The 22,679-nt window shown below is 35.3% G+C and overlaps 1 protein-coding gene across 1 annotated transcript in view; it reads left to right on the plus strand.

Moving 5' to 3' along the window:
• Positions 1-22,679, plus strand: part of CNTNAP4 (contactin associated protein family member 4) — a 256,306-nt gene that overhangs the window by 47,975 nt on the left and 185,652 nt on the right. The window contains exon 2 of the mRNA XM_075740548.1: positions 5,691-5,801. Coding sequence (XP_075596663.1) covers positions 5,691-5,801 — 111 coding nt within the window. The remainder of the gene's footprint in view (positions 1-5,690; positions 5,802-22,679) is intronic.

The following is a 22,679-nucleotide window of genomic DNA, read 5'->3' on the forward strand; positions in this document are numbered from 1 at the left end:
AGGAACACTTTAAAGTCCCCATGACTGAATCATAGATTTAATAAGCACCTATTGGAGGATAGTTTTTGTGCCACCTTTTTTTGAGGTTTTAGCAAGTACTAGTCCTGTTGATACAGTATGATACATCTCTTATTTTTAAAAGCCTCATCTCTTTTCATGAAGTTTTTGATCACAGATACTCATTTATTCAAATCTGAATGTATTAATGTCAGCAAAGTTGATCCTTCCTAAGCATTGTAGCTTCACCTGCATGGGAAAAATGAACATTAATAAACTTCTTAGAGACTTCCAGAGTTATTATTTGTTCTGTTCTGTTCCACTAAGACTGCATTTCCAGTTGTCCCTAGCTAGTCTACGTGTCTGATGGTTAGGTGTTTAGTTTTCTCTAATTGAGGAAAGATTGCTAAACTTTCTTTGATTTTTTTTTAAATTGTTTTGTTTTCATGTGTCTTACTGGAACAGATTTTTGTTAACTTTAAAATGTTTATTACTCTGCTCATTAAGCACTCAATATTTTCTCTGAGTCCTTGATAAAGCTGAAGAACTTGATAGTTTTTTGGGGAAGTCAATCATTATAATGTTTTTTCCTTTTTTGCTACCTGTGTCCTGCTTTTCTAGATGTTCAATAGTTTATTGAGAAATTAGTAGTTCTTGTTTGTTGAGAAAGTTTTGAGTAAACTAAATTTTAAGGAAAAAGTGTATAGAACAATATAATAGCTGGGTTAATTTCATTAAAAAATTAAATATGTGAAACTAATATGTTAATTTGTGTATGCTTTTGTGTTGGGGTGTTTTTGTTTGAATTAAGGTATATCTGGAATAAAGTGAATGTCTAATGTAATACATTTACTTTTTAGATAATTATGAACACAACCCTTATTGCATGTAAACTTGTAGTAACTAAGCACTGGACTCTGACATTTGCTTATTCAGCATAAATTTGCACTCAAATTGAAATGCATGAAAATTTGTGAGTCTATATTTTGCACCAAGCTGAAAATTTAGATGACAAACAACAGCGTGACAGTTGCATTCAAACTAAAATCAGTGCTATATATTCTTGATGTTGCAAAAGGAAAAAAATAAATAAATTTGCTCCTGTAAATTACATTATGGTTTTTTTTCACTACATGGATGTGAAAATATACACTTATGCATCCTGAAGAAATAAATCTCAGGTTGTCCCAATATTCTACTATTTTTATTACTATTTTTATTTTTATTTTAGCAAGGTGCTGCTTTGGTGAAAGATTCAAAATTTATTTGATCAACCATAGTGTTATAACTGTGATTACTGCTTTACTACATGATATCCTATTTGAGCTCCATCTGTTGTAGCTCATATGGCATGATCTGTGTAAATTATGGTACCACTGTATGAATAGTTTCTTGGTTTACTCTAAATTTGCATAATGATATAGTATTTGAAGCTGGAAGAGAAATGATAGGCATACTTTGTACATGCAACACTTACAGTTTCATTCCTATAAAATGTGCCAGTTGGTTTATAAATTTGATTAAATCTGCATTAGAAGTATGGTATATGGAAAGGCATGCCTTATATAACTTCAATAACTTTTTTCATTTGGTGATGAAACAGGTAATATGTTTTTGTTTATATATCCTTCCCCCCATTTGCACATTCTTGCTTTTTTTTTTTTTTTTTTACCAGTTGCACTTCAGCTTTTCTCCTCGTATTCCCACAGTAAAGTTAAAGAGTAATGCCTTTCTGTTCTATTGAATACTAGTCATTTCAGAGGTTTTTTAAACAGCAACTGTTACAGCTCATGTCAGTTTACTGCATTAGGCAATCCTAGCATTTCACAATTATTTCTCACTCTTCTCATTGTACAGTTGCTGTACAATGACTCTGTAGGTCTGAGCTTGATTTTATTCACCAGAAGGTCTCTACATCAGCATCACACAGTTATATACCTATTCTTTCCTTCACCAAGCCTTGTTTGATACCAGATTTTTGTGCACACTACAGAAACTTATGGTTTCTTTACGGTTTTGGTATTCTTAGCTATTGTTTAAAACAGAAAAAAAGATTTCTCACAAAAATCTAAGAAAAGCTATATGATGCATAGCTTTCAACAAAAATTAATTGTTTTAAAACTCATATTTGAATAGACTATGTAAGTATACAGTTAGCTTGGAGGAGCTATGTGGAATATCCCTAGAAAGCCCGAGATCACCTTCAGCAGTAAGATCTGTTCTGTTTTAAAGAGGAAGGGTGTCCAAGAGAAATGAAGAGCTGAGCAATAGCATGTGAATTCAAACAGTGTTTCATTGTGTAGTATGTCTTCCATGTAGGTGAAACCATATAGAATGGTCATGCCTTACAGATTATGTTTTTATTTGCTTTTATTAAATTTGAGAAACAAATCAATACCAACCATCTGGTTCTTGCCAATTTCTACATAGTGTTTTGGATTTAATTCTAGAATTCTAAGTTTATAATTTAGAATTATAATAACTAAATTATAATTTATAATAACTAAATTTAGAGCTACATTGCACACTGTAAGCTGCAACCAGAATATGTTTCAAGCAACATGTGCTAAGCAATAAAAATAGTTGATATGAAGTTATTTTCCTGAAATAAAGCATAGCAGCTGTTGTAAAATAAACGTATAATTATTCAGAGTAGATCTATTTGTGATACATTGGTCATTTCTCTTTAATCATTATTGTGTAAAGGCAAAAAAAATGTCTTACACTGTTGGATTTTGGATAACATCTTGTCTGTTATTGTCTCTGTATTATAAATTGAGATTGACATAAATTATTATAGGATAAGTACCATATAAGTGGTCAATGAGTTCTGGGAATATCTCAAAGCAATTTATGAGTGTCACAGAAATACGTGTATTAGACCGTCTAGGCAGAACAATACAGTACTGTTGATTCCTTTCTAACTTGTACATTAGAAGGAAAAAAGGTGAAAAGTGTAGTCAGCATAAGCAAATGATACAAAGGCAGCTGTCTCATCCATCCAGTGGAAATATTTTTCTTTGCCTTCTGAATTACAAAGTTGGGAAGACTTAGTCAGACCCAGAGGTCTTGTAAAAATAGTGTATATCTGCTTTTGTTTATTTGTTAATGCTGGTAAGTATTAATCACATGGTCTTATTCCTGGTGATTCACTTCATAAGACATGGCACCCTTCACCGGAAGAGCAAAGTTGAAAATATGAGGCATATGAAAATGATGAGACATTCTACTGCATCCAGCTCTAGAGTCCTCAGCACAGGAAGGACATAGAGCTGTTGGAGCAAGTCCAGAGGAGGGCCACGAAGCTGATCAGAGCGATAGAGCACCTCTCCTATGAGGACAGGCTGAGAGAGTTGGGGTTGTTCAGCCTGGAGAAGAGAAGACTCCGGGGACACCTTATAGCAGCCTTCCAGTACTTAAAGAGAGCTTGTAAGAAAGATGGGGACAGATATTTTAGTAGGGCCTGTAGTGACAGGACAAGCAATAATGGTTTTGAACTGAAAGAGAGTAGGTTCAGACTAGATATAAGGAAGAAATATTTCACAATGTGGGTGGTGGAACACTGGAACAGGTTGCCCAGAGAGGTGGTAGATGCCCCATCCCTGGAAACATTCAAGGTCAGGTTGGATGGGGCTCTGAGCAACCTGATCTAGTTGAAGATGTCCCTGCTCATTGCAGGGGGGTTGGACTAGATGACCTTTAAAGGTCCCTTCCAACCCAAACCATTCTATGATTCTATGATTCTAGATCATATACATAGATTTTGGCGGAAAAGTCTTTCTATTCACTCTTCTTAATTTTCATCTTGGTATCTAGGCTTACCATGTAGGTTTTGACAGTAGAAAAAGGATCAGTGGCACTTGAAGTGCTCCCTTGCATCAGCAGTGTAAGAAGCTCTCTGTGTGAAACAGAGCAGCACCATACTCTCCTCTTTCTGCTGTAGTTTATGACTAATAAATTCTTTTCATTTTCTGTGCTGTAAAGAAACCTTTCACTAATGAGATCCTTTTCTAGGATGTAGTGCAATGCATTTGTTCATAAGATGAAAACTTGTTTTCCTTCTTTTTTTTTTTCTTCTGTGCTTATCAGTTGGGCAATTTGTCCCAAGCAGCACAGCCTCTTTCACCATTATAAATCTAATCTGTGGATAATGAAGTGAAAAATGAGCTTGTGGTTAGACAATAAAGAGTAGTTATAAAATTTTGCACTTTGTTATATAGAAAGCTAGAGCAGGAAATAAACTTATGAAAGTAAGTAATAATTTTTTGTTTCTTTCAAATGATGGAGGTGCTCTGAATTTAGTAGAAGTATGGTATATGTGAGCTTATCCAGAGCAATTAATATAGCCTCTTGTTTGTAGTGACTGGATATTATTTATGAGATTTCAGAGAACTTCTAACTGTAGCAGTCATGGTCAGTATCAAGCCTTCTCTTTATGAAGAGTTTTGCTTAAAGAACCAAATGAACCAACTTTTTTCTTTAAAAAAAAAAGGTGATAAAAAATCCCCTTGAGACATTCATATAAAAGTCTTGCTGCTAATTAGAAATATCCATAATTATTCAGCAGAAACACTTAATTATGCTGAGTCAGGAAAAAAATTTGTATTAATTAATATTCATTATTTTGATAGCAGAAATCTGGTAGACAAAGAGAAGGGTTAGAAGAAGGACTCACCTGTGACTTGTCACTTATCAGTTGCATTCAGAGGAATGTGTTTGTCCTGAAAAGAACCATTTCATAAAGACTAATAGTTTACAAAATTTCCTCTCATTTTCTAAAGAGATGCCAGCAGAGTATAGCTAGGGAAAGACTTGCTTACACTTCTTGTAGTGTTTTAAAGTCAGTATTCTTTCAGCTAAAACTAGAACAGATATTGATTCTCAATTTATATTTTTCAAATTTAAATGGAGAACGAGCACATGCCCTGTATAGTAATTGAGCTGGGGAGGCATTTAACATCCAAAGTATTGATTAGCATTTGCCTGCTTATGCACCATTGATTGTGAACTGCAGTTAAGTCTTCGTTTTTCTGAAACACTCAGGTTTCATTCTGTATGATGTTAGGACTTGCATGCTAATAACTGTGTGATAATGATTTTGTGCTGTGTCTTTATCAAACATGCCTATCACTAGCAAAGCAAAAGATTCTTACAGTGCTTAAAAGGGATGATTTTTTTCTTTTTCTTTTTTTTTTTTTTTAAGGAATAGCTGTATTTAATGTGATCACACATTAAATGTGATAGCACAGACCTGTGTGAGGACCAGGTCTAAAGATAATAAAGAGCATGTGATGAGGTGTAGCTTCATGCTACAACCAGGACTAGAAGAATGTGTCAGTTGCTATCCATGTAAATGATAGTGAGCAAGCTGTGAACTATTTATCAGTATGACCTCAGAAGTTAGGCTGGAAGTGGGCAAGTACAGCCAGTTGAAGAACATAATAAATTAACCCTGGTAGTTTCAAGAAACATTGAGTAAAAAAAAAAAAAAAAAAAAAAAAAAAAAAAATGCTGCTTCAGTATTGATACTAGTATTGATACTTCTACATATAATACAGCAACAGGAATAATTAGAGATATGCTGCTCTCAGATACAGGGTTAATTCAGATATTTTTCTGGTGTTCTCTTTGGTTATAGTTCCAGTAAGTGGTGTTCACCGTATTAACCTGAACATGATATTTTTCAATGGCAGATAATTGTGATGATCAGTTGGTGTCTGCTTTGCCTCAGTCATCATTCAGCAGTTCATCAGAGCTGTCTAGCAGTCACAGCCCTGGATTTGCAAAGCTTAATCGGAGAGAGGGTGAGTGCATTTTATTGGTTGATTGATGTTCTTTTTTAAAAAAAGTATTTTAACCATTTTTGTACCTGTGCATGATCTTGAAATGATACACAGTGAGCATATTCCGGAGCTGGAGAGTTATGTTTGTTGTTTTAAGGAAAATGGGAAGGTAAAACTGTGTCAAAGAATTTACTTTGTTATGTATGCTAAATTTTTCATGGTAGAATTATACATTTAGACACTTATGAATATTTTACTAATTTTAGTGTAAAGTATTCATCCTTACTGAAATCAAAATCTTCCTTCATGTGATTTTCCAGTATAAAATGTAGACAGCTTTGGACATATATTTGTGCCTACTCCTAAAACAAAACTTAAATTAATTTTGTTTCTTAACAAGACAATAATAACATAAATAATCTCTGTTCTCTTAGAGGTCAAATAGAAGTGCAGATATGTGAATATCATTGCACGTCATTGTCTAAGGAAATAAGAGTAAATGAAGATACTATTTGGAAAGGCAGGACCAGATATTCAGGACATATTTTTGAGATGCTGTTTCCTCTTTTTCCTGGCAATTTAAAATTTTGATTATTGTAATTTTATTTCTTCACTGAGCCTGGTATTTTATTATGCTTATTCACTGATGCTGTGGCAAACTACATAACTGGCATGTGATGCATATTTTTAAGTGAAGGAAACTTGCATGTTAAGTTATTATGTTATACCTCGACATAAATCTTCTAAGATCTGTCATTTCTAATTTTCTTTCGTATAGTAAACATACATTTTCAGTCTTTTTTTGTCAATTATGGGGTACTTTCTTTTGTTAAATCCAATTACATTTTGATGGCGTTGTTATTCTTGTCTTTTCTGATGTGTAGCAAAAAGTTTTAAACAGTTGGGTATAAGTCAGAGGATCTGGAGATTAATCATTTTAGCTGAACTTTAGTGGTAACTCACATCTTGTATTTTGCATCAAGGATACTGTAGTGTTGTGGTTTAGCCCCAGCCAGCAGCTGAGCACCACGAGGCCGCGCATTCACTCCTTCCCCTCGGGTGGGAGGGGGAGGAGAATGGGAAGACAAAGGTAAAACCCGTGGGTTGGGATAAGGACAGTTTACTGGGACGGCAAAGAGAGAGGGAAATAACAGGAACGGTGCTTATAATAGAATATACAAAATGGGTGATACACAATGCATTTTGCTCACCCAACAACCGACCAGACACTCAGCCCACACTCAGCCTGTCCCAGAGCCACCGCCCCTCCCCGACCAGCCACCCTTTATGCTGAGCATGACACCATATGGTATGGAATACTCCTCTGGCTAGTTTGGGTCAGCTGTCCTGGCTGTGTTCCCTCCCACCTACTTGTGAAAATTAACTGTATCCCAGCTGACAACCAGGACACGTAGGATGAGAAATTATGAATTTCTTTTAATTACTGTAAACATGCGTTCAGTTCCTAATGACAACAGTCGTCTTTTACTTTCTGTGTGATGGACATAAATTCTGAGGCTTTTCAACAGCTTTTTTTTGTACAAAATCTGTCCAAAAAAAGATCAAGATGTATCACATTAGATTTTGTGCTGTGTTTATGGCCTATTTATAATAAGTAATTATATTCAAAACTCATGTTAAAAAATGCATCTAAGTACATTGAATGTTAAAAAGATCATAGAATCATAGAATCATAGAATGGTCTGGGTTGGAAGGGACCCTAAAGATCATCTAATTCTAACCCCCCCTGCTGCAGGCAGGGACACCCTCCACTCGACCAGGCTGCCCAAAGCCTCATCCAACCTGGTCTTAAACACTCCCAGGGATGGGGCATCCACAACCTCTCTGGGCAACCTGTTCCAGTGCCTCACCACCCTCACAGTAAAGAATTTCTTTCTAACATCTAATCTAAATCGACGCTCCTTCAGCTTAAACCCATTACCCCTTGTCCTGTCACTACACTCCCTGATAAACAGTCCCTCACATCTTTCCTGTAGGCCCATTTCAGTTACTGGTAAGCCACAATCAGATCTCCCCGGAGCCTTCTCTTCTCCAGGCTGAACAAGCCCAACTCTCTCAGCCTGTCCTCACAGGAGAGGTGCTCCAGCCCTCTGATCAGCTTCGTGGCCCTCCTCTGAACTTACTCCAACAGCTCCATGTCTCTCCCGTACTGGGGCCCCCAGAGCTGGACGCAGTACTCCAGGTGGGGTCTCACAAGAGCGGAGTAGAGGGGCAGGATCACCTTCCTTGACCTGCTGGTCACACCTCTTTTGATGCAGCCCAGGACACGGTTGGCTTTCTGGGCTGCAAGCGCACACTGCCAGCTCATGTTGAGCTTCTCATCAATCAATACCCCAAGTCCTTCTCCTCAGGGCTGCTTTCAATCCATTCCTCGCCCAGCCTACAGTCGTGCTTGGGATTGCAGTGACCCACGTGCAGGACCTTGCACTTGCCCTTGTTGAACTTCACGTGGTTCACATGGGCCCACGTCTCCAGCTTGTCAAGGTCCCTCTGGATGTCATCCCGTCCCTCCAGCATGTCAACCACACCACACAGCTTGGTGTCATCTGGAAACTTGCTAAGGGTGCACTCGATCCCACTGTCCGTGTCACCAACAAAGATGTTGAACTGTGCCGGCCCCAGTACCGACCCCTGAGGGATGCCACTCATCACTGATCTCCACTTGGACATCAAGCAGTTGACTGCAGCTCTTTGAGTGCGACCATCCAGCCAATTCCTTATCCACCGAGTGGTCCATCCATCGAATCCATGTATCTCCAATTTAGAGACAAGGATGTCGTGCGGGACAGTGTCAAATGCCTTGCACAAGTCTAGGTAGCTGACATTGGTTGCCCTTCCCTTATCCACCGAAGCTGTAACCCCATCATAGAAGGCCACCAAGTTTGTCAGGCATGATTTGCCCTTAGTGAAGCCATGTTCGCTGTCACCAATCACCTCCTTATTTTCCATTTGCCTGAGCATAGTCTCCAGGAGGGTCTGCTCCATAATCTTGCCAGGCACGGAGGTGAGACTGACCAGCCTGTACTTCCCTGGGTTTTCCTTTTTACCCTTCTTAAAAATGGGGGTTATGTTCCCCCTCTTCCAGTCAATGGGAACTTTGCCGGACTGCCAGGACTTCTCAAATATGATGGCGAGTGGCCTGGCCACTTCATCCACCAGTTCCCTCAAGACCCGCGGATGCAACTCATCAGGTTAAGATAAAAATTAACTTTGAAATACTGATAAATGTCAATCATCAGCTTTATTAGGCAAGTATTCAGGAGCTCAGTCACTCCTGTCAATAACACACTTGAGGTAATTTTTCTTTTTTTTCCTCAGCATACCAGCAACATTCTTGATCTTAACATCACAGTGCTAAGCAGGAATAAACATCTTTAGGAAGGATTTTATTAAAATGTGGCAATATGGTGTTATTGGTAATCAAAATCCCACTTGTTGACATACCTAAAAATAATACTCCGTTTTAAAATTATGGCTTTAAAACCAGCTAAAGTCTGGTTTGAAATGAAATCAGTTTAGATATCCAAGAGCATATGTTACTGTTTCAAATCATCTTTGTCCGGTGTTTGTAAACCAACCATGATCCACAGTGTAGTCTCAGTTCAAGGAGGTTCTGAAGCTCAGCTTCCCACCCATTGGTGAGCTGTCAGACAACATGAGCACAACATGTTGTCAGACAACATGGCTGGTGCTCCTATATGGGCTTATGGAAGAAGGAGCTTCTGCGGACACTGACTTCTGTTTAATCTAATCTTAATAATTCAACATTAATACAGACAATAAGAACCATGCTGGTTATTTAGAGGCATTTGAACACATCCTGTTCCCCTCATATATTTAATTATTTTATTTTATATCAATGTATAATAATTGATAGGTATGTAAATTAAATCTTAAGAATACTTTGCATTACCAAAAGCATTTCTGTTCTTATTTCTCCATGATTTACATTTGCTATGTACCGATAGATAAAAATTCTATAGTGAAGAAGGCATATCCCAATCTATTTCATTATTCAAGACTAAAAGGAACTGTTTTGAATGAGGTTGTGATATTAAAGAAAATTATATATTGTGGAAGCACTTGCCTTAATTTGAAGTAGCATGCGCTCTTAGAGTCTTAATTAACACGAGTGCTCATAAGTGTATTGGTTTTTCCAAAAATATACATATAAAAACTTTTTTCCATTTGGCTCTTTTCATGTGCTCTGAAGTTGTTTGTACCATGGTAGCATGCATTTTTTTAGATTTATCATTTTCTTCACATTGCCCCATAGTGTGTGCATACATTAGAAATGCTCATGGCTTTACATCTGGTGTCTTTCCATCTTATGTAGATACAAAGCCATGGGTTGCCTAGTTAGAAGATTGCTGGGCTCTCTGCCTTCTCATTCCATGTACCTCAGGTTCACAGTACTCAACAGGGTACAGATTCGAATGCCTTATGCATTTGTCATGTTCAAATATTTTGGTGGTTTAATAACTTATGACCAAACTTTTTGGTTAGGTACCTTTTGGTTCATTCAGACATAATTCTATAGAATTGTGTAGATGATGTGAGATGAAAAATTTCTTCAGTCTTCAATAAACTTAAATAAATTAATCTTAACCTCTTTTTTTTTTTTTTTTTTTTTTTTGTTGTTGTTGTTTGTTTTTTCCCCAGTGAGAATAGAGACTCAGTACTTGCTATGGAACAAGGAATACCTTTTCTGTACTGAATCTGTATTTAACTCTTTTCTGTGAATTTTCAAGGGAAAATCTAACTATATTTGTAGGTGTATATACATGAAAGTTTTATTTGGGTGGAAAGAGCAAGTCATTATACAGAAATGATTATAAACAAATGGGTAGAGTCACACAAGAAATTATTATTAAACTATATAGACCGGAAAAAAGATCTGTTATTAGGAGAATATGACTTGGATTGCTGTATTGTCAGTGATCTTGTGGAAACAATGAACATGTCATTACAGTGTCAAAATGGGTCTGCCTTTAATATAGGTAATTCTCTACTTTAAATAAAACTAAATCATTCATTCAGCCAAAGTTAGTGTTTGCGAGTGATCATGACCTTCTAACATTCAGTTTAGATGAGCAGTCCCATAATATACTGGGTTCTTAAAATGCCAAAAATAGGGAAAATGGAACACAATTTAGACAGGAAAAAGTACAGTGTTTTTATACAGATTACTTAGGGGTCAAATTACTGTCATTCATCAGTAAAGCAATAAACCAAATATGCATATAAACATACACTGTTTCAAATGGCAAAGAAAAGGTAGGAATTAGCAGGAAATTTATCAGGAATGTGGAAGGTTGCACTGAAGGGGTGGAATAGTTCTTTAACCCTATAGCTTTGTGTTTACTAAATGTAGAAAATTAATAGGAAAAGTTAAAGGGATTGAGGAGAGGAAGCTATAGTTTAAAAAACCTCCGTACAATATGGACTTTAAATGAAGACATAATGAATATGGTGGTAGCAGAGACATAATAAAATGGTGACAGCAGAGATTAGTAAAACAGCTAACTGCGATTATGTTTCAGCTTTCTGTTTGTAAAGGAAAAGGATAATGTGGTTGAACTACATGATGACAAAAAAGTTTTTCAGTCCATTAACAGCTAAGGAAAGTGATAACATCTAGGAATAAGTTGTTAAACATTCTTCAAACTTTTAATTATCATTAGTGCACTGGTTTCCGGAAGCTTTGCAAATATTCAATACTCAAGTATAGCCAATGAATAATCCTGCTAACTGCTAAAGTAGTTACTCTGACATCAGCTTTGCTTGCCATAATGGAAAAATAGATACAAGAGTCAAGTAACAAGAATTAAGTAAAAAACCCAAACATTAACAGCAGTCAAATATTTTTTCATGGACAAATAGATCTTATAAACCCCTGATTTAGTTATTTGAGGTTAGTAGACATAAATGAAGGGATTCAATATATGTGGAATTTAACTTTTGGCCTAATGTTGCATGACCTTCTGATTTTAAATAATAGCACAATATCAATACAGTCCAAATTAAATGGATTAAGATCTAGCTGATTGATCTCAAAAAGCGTTTATCATTACTGTATAAAGGTGTTTCCACGCAAGTTTAGAGGAAATTTTAAGGCCAACTCTGTTCAATACTTTCATTGATTATATACAAGTAAACACAAATAATTTATGTTGAAATACATAACTGACATGAAGATTGGTGAAATAGTAAATAATCTTGGCAAAGCGATTATGAAGAGATATGGTAATAATTTTACCCTTTGAAATACGCACTTTAACAAAGTGACTTATAAAGTGTTTAGAAGAACAGAGGTCATACTGGTCAAATGGAACTATATCTTACAAAATTGTGAAATCAGTCTGGGAGTTGAGCTGAATTAGCAATTCACCATTAGCATGTTCTCTACCAAAAAGAAGTAATGAAGCTTTTCTATATACAACCAGAAGGAAGCAGTTCTTACGGTCCATGTAGCTATATACTTTACTGCTAAACTGTGTTGTAAAATTCTGGATCCTGAAACGCTATCATCTGTGGAAGAGGCCTCTGCCAGACAGGGAGATGGTTGTGTCATTGTTGAGGTCAGGGTCTTCTGGTTTTGTCTGCAGTGGGATCAGTATTTCACACTGGTTGTCCATACACAAAGTCCTCTCACTCACCATTCCAACCTATAAATGATTTATTAATAGCACTGTGAACCATTATATCCAAGAATGCAGGCCTTTTTTCAATTAATGAACTTTTGGAAATTCACAGGTAAAAAATTCATAAGACAGTTACTCTACAAGAATACACATACCCATGGAACAGCCTTGATATTTGGACAGCTAAATGAGCTGGACAGTGATTTCGCTGTGATTGCCTTGCCCCATATTCACACACAATTACTTGATTAGAATACGACAGAAGAAAATTGAATATAGAAGTTGTTAAGTAGCCAGAAAATCTGGCTTACAGCTTTCTCTTTCCCTGAAGTAGGAAGAAACCCATGTATTTTAATTATGCTGTCAGCTTACATTGCCAGAGTTTCTGAAGCAGTATGGAAAATTGAATACCTTCACAGCTACCAGATCTGTTTTATCTCTGGTGTATATATGAAGCTTCTTTGTCTTTTTCATTAATCTTTACCCTATAATTTCAATGAATATCAAATACACCTTATTGCACCTTTTTTTTTTTTAGTACAAAGAGAATTTAAAGGATAGTTTCTTCAATATGGTACTGTAAACTTTTTTTTTTTTTTAATAAAACACTATTTTGAGAACTCACACTAAGTGTGTCAAAATGGATAAATGAATTCTACCTTTCAGTAGTTAAAGAAAACATCAAGGAATAAGTTAAAGAAAAAAGAACATTTCTTACACAATAAGAAGAAAGGTCTATTTTCAGCAATTTTCTTTTTTTTTTTAATAGAAAGAGTGTAACCTGCATAATCTAATGCTAAATATTAAAATAAAAAGGCAGATAAATTAAAAAACATAATAAGAGCTAGGTTTGTTAGTCACCAAAAGATAATTAGAAAGAGCTTACTCCCTCCATTTCATTAGTATGCAAATAAAATTCATTAAGGCTGATATTTTGCTTTAGTACAAGCAATAAGAAAATGAAACTAGAATGAAAAAGATCCAATCTGATGGCAGTCATTGCACTTTTATAAATTAACACCAAATCTAAATTGATCCAGCTAACATTATGGCTTAGATTTTTATGACTGGCGACTTCAATAGGTGTGTCAGGAAAAAGGCAAAAGTGACATTCTAAATCTTTTGTTTTTAAACTAAATAAAATAAGCAGAAGCTACAGTGACTTATGCATAAAAGACCAGATGATGCTTATTGCTGTATCATCAGTGAAATTCCTGTACCATTCAGTTTCTCAGGAAAAAATAATAATTTTTTTTTTCAACCATTACAATAATTAGGGTTTTCAGTGAGAACATTGCCATCAATCTCTCAGCATATTAATTATAAAATTGTTTTTAATACCATTGTACAGCTTCACTTTTTTATAGAAAATGTTTTTCACACCTTTTAAAAACACGTTACAGAAGATAAATGGGCACATATGAAAGTTGCATATGGTATTGTAGGTGCTCTGCAAGTTTTAAGAAATGATGAAGTTTACACCAGCTTCAGTGAAGGCAGGATTCATTCTAAAGTTAAATTTATGCTGGTTTTGTTTTGCTTTATTTTGGAGTTTTGTGTATGTGTGTGTATGTGGTGTGATTCTGATATTGAAAAAGAGTATATGGGAGAAAAGCAAGGGAAGGGAAGGGAAAGAGAGAAAGAGAAAGAAAGAGAAAGAGAAAGAGAAAGAGAAAGAGAAAGAGAAAGAGAAAGAGAAAGAGAAAGAGAAAGAGAAAGAGAAAGAGAAAGAGAAAGAAGAGAGAGGAAAGAAGGGAAGGGAAGGGAAGGGAAGGGAAGGGAAGGGAAGGGAAGGGAAGGGAAGGGAAGGGAAGGGAAGGGAAGGGAAGGGAAGGGAAGGGAAGGGAAGGGAAGGGAAGGGAAGGGAAGGGAGGGGAGGGGAGGGGAGGGGAGGGGAGGGGAGGGGAGGGGAGGGGAGGGGAGGGGAGGGGGGGGGGGGGGGGGGGGGGGGGGGGGGGAGGGGAGGGGAGGGGAGGGAAGGGAAGGGAAGGGAAGGGAAGGGAAGGGAAGGGAAGGGAAGGGAAGGGAAGGGAAGGGAAGGGAAGGGAAGGGAAGGGAAGGGAAGGGAAGGGAAGGGAAGGGAAGGGAAGGGAAGGGAAGGGAAGGGAAGGGAGAAAAGAAAGAAAGAAAATCACTCCTAAGTAGAATACGTAAATGGAATAAAATATTTACAAATATTTTAAATATTTACAGAGCATTCTGCTTTCATGAACATTTATGAGGAGTTAGGAATATTCATACAGATAATTCCAGATACTGAATTCCAGCTTTGTTGTCAAAATTCGTTCAAGCATAACAAAAGGTTTCAACCAGAGCTATTTCATGTGTGAGAACGTCTGTGGAATAGCAAATTCAAATTATAGAGAAATGCACAGAAGAAGCAAGGAAATAGTAATAAGTGTATTTTATATTTGAAATTGTTTGGGACTGTTTTTCTGCCTGAAATATAGCTATGGGAACAAAAAAAAAGTGAGAACAATTTTTGCAAAAATAGGGGGTGGATTTTTTTTGCAGACAAATTAACAGCACTAAAAAGCATTCATTTATTGCTAGATGGGCCAAGGTCAGAGATTTTTGACAAATTCATAAATTAAAAAAGGGAAGGAAATTTTTCATATGATGTAATCTTGCACTATACTTACAGTTGTAGTGCAAACCAAATTTGAGTGTTTTTATATATCTTTTACTAAATTCCAATTTTTAAAGAACTCTTAATTTATTCAATTCTAAAGGAAAGTAATATAAAACATTCTTCCTGCCACTACCCCTACAAAAAGTTCAGAGACTTAAATGTGACAAAGGATCTGTCTCTTGCCATGCCCTTTAAAATAGTTTTCCTTACCCTATTAGTGCTCAATTTGCTAGCATATAAGATGTACTTTTCTGTATTATGATCCTGCTCATACTGCTATTGCATTAGGACAGTGCTGCCATACCAGCTTGTCTGGTTGGAGAGCTCAGAATTCCTAGGCTAAATAAATCTCACAGCCCTACAACATAGTGGCATTCTTCATGAATATGTCAGATAGATAATTCAACTAAATACTATTATAAGCTTTATAATATTATGTTACATTTATTATATTACATTCTAATCTGCATCCTTAGACATCTCAAAGGTGCAGGAAATCCTGTGCTAAGCCACTTCAGAAAATAGTACGTCAAACCTGAAAGTAAACTAGACACCCATGGAACATACGTTTCCAGGAAGTAACAGACTCCTCATGTTAAATTCACTAGGATCTAAAGTAAGTCTAAGTGGCAGAAAGTAACTGTGACTTGACTCTGCCTCATCTTTTTCCTATAGAAGTCAATAGAAATAAAGTATCCATTAATTAGATTTTATTTTTAAAACTGTAAATCAAATCCAATATTAAAGATAGATGTTATATCAAATAATAGCTTAAATACACAGATATATATCAGATAATTGCACTATGTTTGCAAAATGCATATTTCTATTTTCATTTCCTTTTTAAACTTTCTGTCACAATCTGGTCCTGCTCAGGAGAAAAATAACTGAGGAGAGATTGACAGTGAAATCCTATTACTTAGCAGTTTTGAACAAATATCACTGGTCTCCAGGCAAGCTGAAGAACAGCAGTGTCTGTCTAACAGTGATATATCCTTTTGTTTTTCTTCCAAAACAGAAATAATTTTTATTCCAGATGAATAATTTTCAGTTACAAGCTGCTGTATATAAAGAGCTAGGCAGAGAAATTAGTGGTAGGTCATGAAAATTAGTGTAAAATAAAACCACTACATTATATTTGCTACTAGATTTACTTCAGATTTCCAGTGAATAATGAAATCTATCCATTGTTCCTCAATCAATTTTGCTGTTGTCTGAGCACTTGACTGATAACCAGATAGGTTGTAATAAATTATTTGGTTGTAGTGAATGGAAAGACGGTATAACAAAGGTTTGAGCTGTACAGAGTACGTTTGTCCATGTTGGAATTAATTCCATTCATTGCTCCTGGTATAAATATCACGTAAAACTGCTACGGTCCAGCTTCAGACGGCTAAGCTTGCAAGATAACTGTGTGGACTTGACTTTATGATTTTCTTCAACTGCAGTGGGGTTGTTCCCATAACTCTTCCCAATGACTGAAATCATCAGAAAAAGGTCAAGTAGCTCCATCAGCAGGATTACTGATGTTCAAACAGAAGTGATAACGTACTTTAAGGTTTTTTTTAAGGTGTTAAATTGGCATGATGGTAGATAGTGAGGCAGAGTTAAGTAGAATTGATTTGGATGGAATCAGTAAAACATTTAATGAAGAGGGTTTTTTACTTCTTTATAGAAGTAGACTTTCATAGAGATTCATCTGCCTGCTGTTTCATTTTTCTCTGTCATTATTTAACAAAAATAAGAATTCTGTTTTAAGTTAAGAATTCTGTTACAACTTTAGTAATACAAAGGTCAGTATTATGCATTTTTATATATTAATGTATTTTAGGAATCAATAGATGGTAATATATCATAAAATTAATATTCATGTACTTTGCAGGATCAAAGGTATTTCCATTAGTTATTTTCTACAGTTAAATAATTTATGAGCATGTGGATACTCCACAAAGCCTTCACCTGTGTGTTCTATTCTTTTTTTTTCACCTTTCAAACAAAGGATAAAAAAGAATCTAAAATTTCCATAAATATCATGGCACATCAGCTGCTTTATCCAATTGTGTAGTTTTTTCAGTCCTCCTTCAATTTTAAATATTAGGGACCTAAATGGCAATGTCACGAATATTCAAAAATTTAAATAATTTATTTAATATGCTTTCTGTTGTTTTGGTATCTTCCTAGTGTCACATTGGTACTTGGTACCAGTTAGTACAAAATATAAACTTGGCCTTTGCTTCCAATCTTGTAAATTATAGCTCATGAACCGTGTCAATTGAAAGTAAAAGGTCATCAGTAAATTAAGCTGCTCAGTCTTCAGTAGCTTAGGGTAAAAAAATTCTCTTCCTTTATATAGTATGTGAATTTATCTAGGCTACCGACACTACTGCTTTTTTGTTCCTCTTACGAACAATTCAGATTACAGCTTTTGGTTGTTTTGGGGTGGAGTTTTTTGTGGATGGTTTGCGGGGGGGGGGGGGGTTGAGAGGGGGTTTTTGAGTGTTTTTGTTTGTTGTTGTTTTTGGGGAGGTTTTTTTTGGGGGGAGTAGAAAGGCCTTGCTTTCCTAGCAATAATAAATAAATGGTTCTTAATTTTATATCGTAATTTATTCTATATATGATCCTGTTTTTCATTCTACTTTTGACAACTGAAATACAGTTGTGAATTAAGATCATCATGGTTGTATCTAGAAAGCAAATAAAGAATGCAATATTTACATTTATGCACAGGTCTCAGTTTAGCTTTTTTTGTAATGGGTGGTTTGGGAGTTTTTTAGTGTCTAATGTGAGCAATGCAGGAATGGAGTGATAGTTATTGCAAAAGTCAACTCTGCAAATACTCTGAGGTCAGAAACTGTTTGTAGTAAATTTATTTACCTTGTGGCTGATCTGGTCTCTAATCCTTCAGTAGAGAATTAACTTGAACAGAAGTGGTGCTGATATCAGAGATACGTGTGCATTAGTGCACGCTAAGGTTGCCGTCTGCCTGAAGCATGAGTGGATTGCAGGATGTCTTACTCATAGATTACCCCCGTACCATTTGCATGACAACATAACGAGATCATTGCTAAATAGTCTGACCTGCAAAGGAACAGGGGAAAAAAAAAAAATACTTTTTGGAATTTGTAGTAATTCTACATTGTTATGAACAAATTTCATAAAAACATGGCCAAAAAGGATAATTTTAAATAAGTTGCTTTGGGACCAAAGATAAGCACAGAGGAACATAACCCTAAATAATCCTGTTTGAGGAAGTAGGTGTAAATGAAAATAAAAAAATAATAATCCAGATTATAAAATTGTTATCTACACTAACAAATCCATCTCAAGAGAGGTTATCCATTGCATCCAAACCTAATTAGTCATTCTCGGAATAACATAATGATCCTGAAAATTCAGTAAGAATCCTCAAATTTTTTTAAGGTTTGAAATCTAAACCAGAATTTTGAGTCCATTACCCAAGAATTTTGTGAAAAATAATTTTTTTTATGAAAGACCATAAAAAACTTGTAACTAAATCTCCAGGAAAGATGAGAAGGACCTAGTTAAGATGATTTGCATCCTTGCCAGACAAGTGTTTTTACTGCAAGATTTAATCTTTGAAAAAAAGACTCTGAGGACTGAAAGAATATATTTTACTCAGTAATGGACAGGAATTCTGGGTACTGGAATAAAAGAAGTATCTTTACCCACTTTATCAACTCTTTTTGTTGATAAATTGAAATGGTCTCTTATTTTAAAACGTCTCAAATGTAACAAAATATATGCAGTACTGAAAACACTGCAAGTGTGAACAGTATACCACAAGTATAGCTAATACAATTTTGAAATGCAGATGGAAATTTAAGTAGATAATTAGTGTCATTGATCAGGCATTGATTTAAAAATATCCACAACTGAGATCTCCAGTGTTGCCAGCTGCACCAAGAGAGGTACAAGGATGGGAATTTGAACATAGGCACAATCCAGAACCCTTTGATGTAAATAGAGTTTTCAGCATAATTTCTGATAATAGTTGTTTAAATTCAGTAATACTGTGAAATTGCATTGAAAATTCTGAAACTTTAAAAGAGAATATTAAAGAGTAATTGTAATAATTTAAAAAAAAATATATAAACAAGTATATAAAATAAACTTCATCCGAATCTTTTTAGTATTATAGTTTGTTTGTGTTGTTTTGTGGGCGATGAGTAAAAGTTGTATTCATTATTTTTAGAAATAAAACAGCCAAACTCTGCCTTTGATATTAAATCCTTGAGCTATAGAAAGATGGATGTCTTTCTGATGGAAAATCAAAAGGGTCTATTGATTCTAAAGTGTAAATTGTCACAAACAAACTGGCAGGAGCTCACTGATAAATCAGTTTTCAGACAGCTCTTGATATTTCAACTTCTAACATTTTAAATGGGATTAAGCTGCTTCATGTCAAAGTTTACCTGATTTCTAAATATAGAATGAAGAGATAAACTGGGGTATCCACTTTTGCTGTTGTTAAGAGGGATAAGTAGATTTACTGCTGGCAAGCACAACCCTTTACTTGAACTTATTGTATGTCTCTACTTCTGAAATAAGTTGTTTGCAGTTTAAGAGAATTTATAAAATCATTGAGTTTTTAGTTAAGCATAAAACCAAAAAAAGGGCAAAAAGTGAACTGTAGTTACTTATGAATTCATCCTAAATTCAGGTGCTTAAAAATTGTAAAAATATCTTAAATCAAACCAAACCCAGCACTGATTAGGGATGGGAAATACCTGGAAAATATATCACTATTGGAAGAAATTGTATTTTTTCTCATTTTGTTCCAGGTCTTTTTCCACAAAAGGTTTTTCATAAGATATTCAGTGGACCATTTGCATGTCTTTCAATTTATATTTACAATATTTTATATGCAAAAGCTTCAAGGCATCTTATAAACATGTTTTGATTAATGAGCCATGAGAGTTTAAATAGACATTTTAGCTTCATGAATCATAATAATTCTGGGCAATGTATTCAGTGTTGTTTTGTTTAGTCCTTTGTTAAGATATTGTTTTATGTTGCAAGGTCTTCAGTATGTTCTCACAAATAACCACCTTGTTAACTGCAGAATATCCTTTTGATTTTTTGCTAATAGATGTAAGACACATTACATTGTTAAAAAGAGTATTGCATTCTGAAGTGACCATTAGTTGGCAAAAGAGACACCTTTTCCTCTTTAGAAACTAATCGCTCCTGAAGTAAACAGGTACTGGAAAAAATCTTCCATTTCCTTAAAAATTGATGGCTTTACAGTTTTTCAAAGTACAGCTATTATAGAAAACTATGTTGAATTACTAAAAGGTAAGCAATCTGACTTAGGTTTACAAAGTTTAACACATCCATAACCATATACGTTTCCATTTTGCTAAGACATAAATATTCAATAGAAAGATGAGTAAAAGTACTTTGAATATTAACTATGTGTGCCTCATACATAATCAAAAATACAATAAACCAGAACACATTTTTGTTTTGCTATTGATTTTTAATGATGAATCAAGCTTCTTGTAGTTTAAAGCAATAATTCAATAGCTTTGTTTTCTGTGATATTCTGCTTTCTGCACTTACCCTCTAGCAATGTAGCCGTATTTAAGTATAAAATCTTTTTCACAATTTGAAAATTATTTGTTTGACTAGCCTGGGCTACTTTTCTAAGTTACCTTTTTTAACCTCTTTAATAGTCATAGCAGTAATAGTTGTTTTAAAACATGTTTTGTGGGGAAATCACAATCTCTAATAAGTAGTTTCCATATATACTCACAGGACTAACTACTAATTCACTGCAGAAGGCCAGCCGTCTACATTTAGTAAAAAGTCAACCTTGAAATTGGTAAGCTTAGAAGAGTAGTCATGAAAGAGCAGCTCAGGCAAAAATGAAACAACCCATTAAAATCATAGATTTCACAACTCATTACATTGTTGACTGTGTTTCCACACGGGATTGTTTTGCCTTTTGGAGAAATAAGAAGGCTTGATTATTTTTCTAGCCTGTAGAAATATGTAAAAGCTTTTATAATTTAATTTTTTATGAGATGGAAGTGCTAGAGAGCAAAGTATAAAAATAAAGTAATTTCAGCTTCTTATTTCCTGATAAAAAAGCAAAACATAACCGACAAAAACTCCCACCTCACCTTCTATTTGGAACTGCCAGAAAGAATCTCTTATTTTTGCTGCTGTATGAGTATTTGTCACATAAAATTAATTATGTGATCATAATTGGTGCCTTTGTTTTCTAGTGTGTATATATGGGAACACAGAGTAATGTAATCAGACTATTATGAGTAGAGATGCTTAAGGGACCATACACATGCATAGTATTCTTCATGTTCACATGAGAGAACACCAAAACCATTGTGGCTCAGCTCTGATCTCATTTCTTAGAGCATGCAAGATATTTTTCTTCTCACAAATCCAGAAAAGTTGTCTGTGTCCATCTTTCCCAGGACTCCTAGAAACTTATTTGCAGATCCATTTACTTGACTGATCTATGTGTTTCACTTCAGTCTCAAAGAGTCTTTTCAGCTAGAGTGAGACTTTGTGAGCCACTTTTAAGCAGTTCTCCCTCAGGTATTCATCATTTTCTGGAACTACGTATTGAAAAGAAACCAGAAAGAATTTGGCAAAGTTAGGACTGAACTGGAATTTATGACACGTAAAATTATAACACCATGAATGGTAGTATGAATACTGCTGGACTGTTTGACCTAGTGCCAGGATCTGAAGTAGCCGGAGCCTTCTCCTGGGAGGGCGTACGTAGTGACAAAAAAAAATTTTCTAAATGCCAAAATTTGGCTTTACAGAAGACAAGACTCGTAGTGCAGTTTCTGGCTATCTGCAGTAGCTATCAAGTCCTTTCATGTGTCTTTTCCACGCATTTCTCTAACCCTTACGCAATTTCTAAGATCAGAAGAGACAAAGGCAAAATTATTTTTGTAGCTTCGTACTTGCTGAGGCAATTTTGGCTTACATGGTTACAAATATCCTTCTGGCCTTTAATCCAGGTTCCAGACTGCCTGAACTCAATTTCACAGTTGAACTACCAGACATTCAAACCAGACCTGAAGTCACTGCACCTGGTTGGCTGTCACATGTAAGAACTGACTCTGCAGGTACAGAATATCCTACCACAAAAATAGTTATCAGAAAAAAGTCCTCACCCCAAAATCCCTAAAGAAATTGAATGTTACCTGCAACTGATTCAGGTTTTGGTAACAATGACTTCTCATTGAATCAAAAGCAGATAGTGTCTTAGTATCTTCATCCATGTCATAAAAGGTTGCCTACTGGCAATATCAGTTTGGCCTCTATTTGTGCAACATACTTGATCTTTTTTGCCTCACAGCATCAATATTTATGGGGGAAAAAAAAAATCCAACAATCAGAGAACATGCTCTTTCTAAGGTCATAATTTATTCTCTCTGAGAGTCATTCATTACCATCCCCTATTTTCAGCTCACTTAAAGACTTTCTTCATATATTCTTCACACATTAAGTATTTATGTAGTATTTATGACAAATCTGATGTAGTTGTATTAAACCTTTAACTGAACTCTAGTTCAATTCACAGCAGAGTTCTTTGTCCCAACC

This window comes from Balearica regulorum, chromosome Z (genome assembly GCF_011004875.1).
Source record: "Balearica regulorum gibbericeps isolate bBalReg1 chromosome Z, bBalReg1.pri, whole genome shotgun sequence".
NCBI classification, from domain to species: domain Eukaryota; kingdom Metazoa; phylum Chordata; class Aves; order Gruiformes; family Gruidae; genus Balearica; species Balearica regulorum.